General features: G+C 33.1%; 1 protein-coding gene across 1 annotated transcript; it reads left to right on the plus strand.

The window, feature by feature from the left end:
• Positions 1–937: 937 nt before the first annotated feature.
• On the plus strand, positions 938–1494 carry LOC107030220 (uncharacterized mitochondrial protein AtMg00710-like). Its single transcript, XM_015231586.1, has 2 exons — positions 938–1199; positions 1259–1494. The coding sequence occupies exons 1-2, from the start codon at positions 938–940 to the stop codon at positions 1492–1494; spliced, it is 498 nt and encodes a 165-aa protein (XP_015087072.1).
• The last annotated feature ends 5035 nt before the right edge of the window (positions 1495–6529 follow it).

A 6529-nucleotide genomic window follows, 5' to 3' on the forward strand; every position in this document is an offset into this window, starting at 1 on the left:
TTATGTACTAACAACATCATGCAATATTGGAATCTATGACAACAAATTGGTCTTAGACTCTGGGTGTACTACGCATATGACATTCCAAAAAGATCGGTTCAACAGCTATGACACAAGCAGAGGAACTGTATTAATGAGCACTAATGCAACTTGTAAAATAATTGGCATTGGTTCAGTTCGTGTTAGCTGTCATGATGGAATCGTAAAGACTATTACAGAAGTCCATCATGTTCCTGATCTGAAGAACAATCTCATCTCCCTGGGTAATTTAGATAAACAACGGTGTAAGTACATGAGTGAAGAAGGAACTATGAAAGTGACTAAAGGATGTTTAGTCATGTTGAAGGCCAAGTTGGAGGTGGCCTTTACACACGTGCGGGAAACACCATTATTGGCTCAGTAAATGCATCTACAGTGCAGTTATCTAATGATGACAAGGCGAAATCATGACACATGATACTAGTCCATATGAGCGCATGAGGATTGGAGATATTGAGCAACCGTAACCTTTTGAATGGTGAGAAGATCAGCACACTTGAATTTTGAGAACACTGCATCTTAGGGGAGCAGAAAAAGGTCAGATTCAGCACTGGCAAGCACAAGACGAGAGGGGTTCTAGACTACATCCATTCAGATTTATGGGGTCCCTCTAAGCCTCCATCGAACAGAGGAAAAATGTATCTTCTCACATTCATTGATGATTTTTCACGAAAGGTTTGGTTTGCGTTTCTTGAAGGCAAAAAGTGATGCTTTTGAAGCATTTGAAGAGTGGAAGATTTTGTTTGAAAATCGAATTGAGAGAAAAATCAAGTACCTTCGCACAGACAATGTCTAGGAGTTTTGCAGTGACGAGTTTAATGATTTCTTCAAGGTTCATGGGATCTCAAGACATAAGACGGTCAGGCACACACCACAGCAAAATGGTGATGCCGAGAGAATGAATAGAACTCTTCTTGAGAAGGATCATTGTATGCTCTTACAAGCCAACATGTCCAAAGAATTTTGGGCTGAAGCAGTTCATAATGCTTCTCATATTGCCAATCGATCTCCAGCATCACCAATTCATGTTAAGATTCTGAATGAGGTCTGGTCAGGTGAACTCTCTAACTATTCATACTTGCGAATATTTGGGTGTCCATCTTATTATCATATTAATGAAGGAAAGCTTGAACCAAGGGCTAAAAAGGTCATATTTGTAGGTATGTAGATGGAGTAAAAGGGTACAAAGTATGGTGTTTGTCTTTACTCAAATTTGTAGTTTGTATAGATGTTACCTTTGACGAATCCTCTATACTTGATCCTCATAAAATTTTTATGGATTTATCAAGAAACGAGAACAATGAGCAGGTGGAGCTAACGGTGGAGCTTACCAAGACATTGGATCAAGATACTCAAATTGATGAGTCAAAAGATGCAGATCTTAAAGAACTTGCTTCCAATGAACAATATAAAATTGCGAAGGGAACGGAAAAAAGACAGATACGGAAACCGTAACGTCTTATAGAGCAAGAAAATTTGATTGCACATGCATTCGTAGCTGTAGAAGAAGAGATTAACGATCTTGAGCCCTCTTCGTATGTTGAAGCAATTTCATGCAAAAATGTTGCACAATGGCAGTTAGCCATGATGGAGGAGATGGAGTCTCTTCACAAAAATGAGACATGGGTTTTAGTTAAAGGGCCAAAAGGGATGAGGAAAGTTGGATGCAAATGGGTCTACAGAAAGAAAGAAGGTATTCTAGAAGTGGAAGATGCTAGGTTCAAGGATAGATTAGTTGCAAAGGGTTTCAGTCAGAAGAAGGGAATTGACTGCAATGAGATCTTTTCTCCAGTAGTGAAACATAGCTCAATTCGCGTGCTATAAGCATGGGTTGCACAAATTGATTTAGAGCTTCAACGGCTTGATGTCATAACTGCTTTCTTACATGGTGATCTAGAAAAGACAATTTATATGGATCAGCCTAAAGGTTTCCAATCTGAAGGAAAAGAAGACCACGTATGTCAACTGAAGAAGTCTTTGTATGGTTTGAAGCAATCCCCTAGACAATGGTACAAGAGATTTGATGCATTCATGACTACATGTGGATTTTTGAGAAGTGCATTTGATAACTGTGTGTATCACAAGAAGATGTCTGGTAATTTTATGATTTATCTATTATTGTATGTTGATGATATGCATCACATAGATAAATGTTTTAATTTAACTGTTGAGCAGGGAATTTAACATGAAGGATTTGGGAGTTGCATAGAAAATTCTTGGAATGGATATTTCAAGAGAAAATGGTGTTGTACCTCTTTCTCAGAAGAGGTACATCGAAAAAGTTCTTGAGAGATTCAATATGCATATGAGCAAGTCTGTATGTACACCATTAGCTCTTCATTCAAGCTTTTAGAGTTACAAAAGCCTCAGTCTATGGATGAGATGGAGTATATGACAAAGGTTCCTTATGCGAGCGTTGTTGGTAGCATAATGTAAGCTATGGTGTGCACACAACCAGATATTGCCCAATTTGTAAGTGTGGTAAGCAGGTACATGGCAAATCCAGGAAAATGGCACCGGGAAGCTGTCAAGTGGATATTGAGATATCTTACAGAAGATCCTCATGTTGGCCTAACCTTTCGAAATAATGAAGGTATTTCAATTCTCGATTATGTAGATTCTTACTATACAGGGGATCTTGATCGAAGGAGGTCCACAACTGGATACATCTTTACTCTCGTTGGAAGTGCCATTAGTTGGAAATCGACGTTACATCTATTGTTACTTTTGTTTACAACTGAGGCAGAATATGTGGCAGCAATGGAGGGAGTGAAAGAAGCTATCTGGTTAAAAGGTGTGGGCAGAATTGAGTTTGGTTCAACCTGAACAAATTCTAAGATGTGATAGTCAAAGTGCTATTCATTTGTTTAAAAATCAAAGATTTCATGAGCGAACCAAACACATTGATGTCAGATCTATTTTATTCGAGATGTCGTAGAAGAGGGAGCTATCAAGGTTGAGAAGGTTATCACAGAAGATAACGCTGTAGACATATTGACCAAAATAGTCCCGCTTGCCAAGTTTGCACAGTGCAAGGACTTGGCGGGAGTATGCATCAAGTGATGCAACTCTGGGGGAACAACTGCTGGTGGAGCTAGTATGTTCAACAAAGGTTTGATTCTTCTTGTTTCTTACAACGGGATTGCCCTGTAAGCTTAGAAATTTTGGTCGGAGTTGTTTATATGCGTGCTCGGAACACAAACCAAGGTGGAGATTGAAAGAGTTGGTTTGGTTGTTGTGGAATCTAACTAAATAGAAGATGAATTAACATGAATAGGAAGATAATTAGTACAAAATAAAAGTCAAAAATAGTATCCTGGTAGGTGAAGTTTAGGCAAACCATAAAATGGTTTCATATTCTTTACCTTGACATTTTTGACATATGGTGATGTCATGGATGAAATCAATAGGATAAAGTTATTCCTATAAACAGGTAGGTCTTAATTCATTTTCAAATCATCCTCTCACTTGCCTTCTCATCTTCTAAGGCATTTGTGTTCTCTCTCTTGTAGTATTTCACTTGTATTCTTTGTAGAGTGAAATAAATATTGGTGCAGTTGTTCTTTGATGGACATAGGATCATTTTGATCCGAACCACGTTAAATATTATTGTTCTTCCTTGTTCTTTAACTTCACGTTTCCGCTAACAATTGTTATTGTTGTTATTATTATTGTTGTTGTTGTTATACATTTGTTTCTCTATAAATAAGGTGATTCTGAAAACATAATATTATTATCATTATTAAATTAATACTTTTGTCAAAGCAATTTTTAGTTATCTTGAAAAAACTCATAATTTGAGAATGTAATTACCATTAGAGATTAATTGTGGCACTATCACCTTTCCTATATATGGCAAGCTCCACTACAGGGCCGGGGAAGAAATAGGCGTAGGGAAGAGTCTGCAACAAAATCAATTAAATAGACAAGCCCTTGTCCTTTTTTAGGTTCATTAGGCTTCTTATTTGTTGGAACTTCCAGTTATCTTTGTAGAAATTTTCTATCTTATTTTCCGTTATATATATATAGAGAGAGAGAGAGATTATTATTATTATTATTATTATTATTATTATTATTATTATTATTATTATTATATTTTATTTCTCCATTTCCTATTCAAAATCAAAAGATAAAAAGTATTTCGAAAAGTAGTAAAAAGTTAAAAAGTTAAAGATAACTGTTAATTTTTTAATTGTAAAAAAAAAGGCCACGAAAACTGCTTTTTGAATTTTTCATTATTTTTTTGGTGTTTGCAATTTTAATTTTTTTTGCTTAACTTCCCATAAAAAAGGGAATCACCAACACAGTTACATAATTTAAAATAATTTTTTAAGAATATAGTAATAATTTATTATTATTCATTCTATATTTAATTTATTTTAATTATTTTAAAAGTCTATTTTTTGTGGCGCTGACATGTGACGCTTTTCACCTCTCCTTATTATATATATAGAGAGAGAATAGATGAATTTATTTTAATTATTTTAAAAGTCTATTTTTTGTGGAACTGACATGTGGCGTTTTTCACATCTCTTATTATATATAGAGAGAGAATAGATGTGGGAGAATTGCAGTAGCCTAGAACGGAATATTTATCCTTTTCTAAGTTCTCACCTAATGTGACTTTTTCCTTACTTTTTCTGATTATGATACATTTAAATATGTTCTTCATATAAAATATTAGTGATTCATCTACATGGATTTTTCTTTTTGTAAAATGATTTTCGAGCCAAAAATATAAGAGGAGGAAATTGCTTCCTTTTGCTCAAAAATTGATGGAAAATGTAATTCCCTCAAAAAAAATTGAGAAGTTTCTTTACTTGAGAGCTTTCTTCAAAGCTATCATAGTTCACACTTTGATTTATATTGGATCGGATTGAAATAGCATGAGAGAAATCTTAGAGATAGGAGTATTCAAAATATTTTTGTTGTATATGTATTTTCAATTGTCTTTCCCCCCTCAATAAGCAATCTTAATAGTGCTTGGTATTTTCTTTTCTGTTAATTTAAGAGAATGACAACCTTTTCTCTCTCCCCAAAGCAGATACAAAAATTCAAAAAAATAACAAATTAAATGAGTTAAGTAATAGTTAAATTTTGTTTAAAGGTAATAAGTTCCGATCCTGCTAAGTAATAGGATGATATGTGTCATTTTATCCTTTCTGCATCAAAATCGTTATCTATTCTATTCTTTTAACTGTTTAAATATCTTTCTTTTTACAATTTTGAAGATGTTAATTGAGAAGTATTTAAAATTTGAGAAGTGAAGTGCTATTACATTGCAGCATTATTCATGAACTTATAAATAGTTTTTAGAATTAACCATTTGATAGTCTGATTAATGCGTAATTATAAGTTTTTGGATTAATAGACTTAATGAGATGGTGTTTGGAGAGGGTTATCTATGTTTATTTATGCTAAGATATTAAAATGTTGACTACAAATTCTGTTAGATATAAATTTAACACCTTTCAGATATTTTCATTGAGATTTTTCGAATATGAATTTGATTTTCTACTGGTGTTTGATTGTCAAACAACTTACACACAAAAAAAAGAAGAAAAATCGTTGTTTATATGGTAAGACGTGATCTTCATTAAAATTTTGAGCTTTAGCCAAGTTGGCACAACAATGTCACAATATAGAGTACCCAAGATACGAGACTCTTCCTCAATTTTCCTACAAGGTTAATACACTAAAATGTCAATATTTTAAAAAGCTATTTATTTTCTTAAAAATAATTATACTATGCTTAACTTACTAGATTAGTTAGATTGTAGTTTCTTGCAGCCACATAATTCAGTTTATATTATGACTTTTGGATGCATGAAGAGCTACTTGAATTGAGAATGTCGAAATTTTTTAAATGCAAATCACGTTCTTAATTTGTCGCGTTCACTTAATTCAGTTAATATTTCATTTTTGAATACATGAAAAAATACTTTAAATGAAATGTTTATTGAAGAGTTTGAAAATAAATATACTAGTTTTGAAAATATAATTTAAAGTCTCACTTATGCATTGGGGAAGCCACATTCGGCAAAGGGTGGTTCAACACACAGTCACACACACTTCCTTGAATATTATGAGGAGTACAGAGGTTAAATATTAGTTATTATGATTTATCAGTGTATATTTAATTTTTCACGCTCTTAACATAACTTACAATAAAATTTGCACACCCTTCACAAAGTAGCTAGCTGCTACACTGCAATTATGTACTTCTTTCAACTCTTTCACTTCTTCCTTCACAAAGTAGCTATAGTTGTCACTTAGGGTGTGTTTGGTATGAAGGAAAAATGTTTTTAATGGAAAATGTTTTCTTAGAAAATAAGTAGTTTTTTGACTTAATTTCTCATATTTCGTTAGTGAGTAGAATATATTTTTTGAAAAATATTTTTGAGAAATATCTTTTATTTTTAGTAGAATCGAAATTAATTTTTATTCAAAATATTTTTTATAAATAAACTTAATATTTTTTTTTTGGAGG

The sequence above is a fragment of the Solanum pennellii genome, chromosome 9 (assembly GCF_001406875.1).
Source record: "Solanum pennellii chromosome 9, SPENNV200".
Taxonomy (NCBI): domain Eukaryota; kingdom Viridiplantae; phylum Streptophyta; class Magnoliopsida; order Solanales; family Solanaceae; genus Solanum; species Solanum pennellii.

What these genes read in the sequence shown, in the direction of transcription:
- LOC107030220 (XM_015231586.1), top strand. Translation starts at nt 938, where the DNA reads ATGAATAGAACTCTTCTTGAGAAGGATCATTGTATGCTCTTACAAGCC. An exon ending in TAAAAAGGTCATATTTGTAG is followed by an intron (nt 1,200 to 1,258) that starts GTATGTAGATGG and finishes TCAAATTTGTAG; the next exon opens with TTTGTATAGATGTTACCTTT.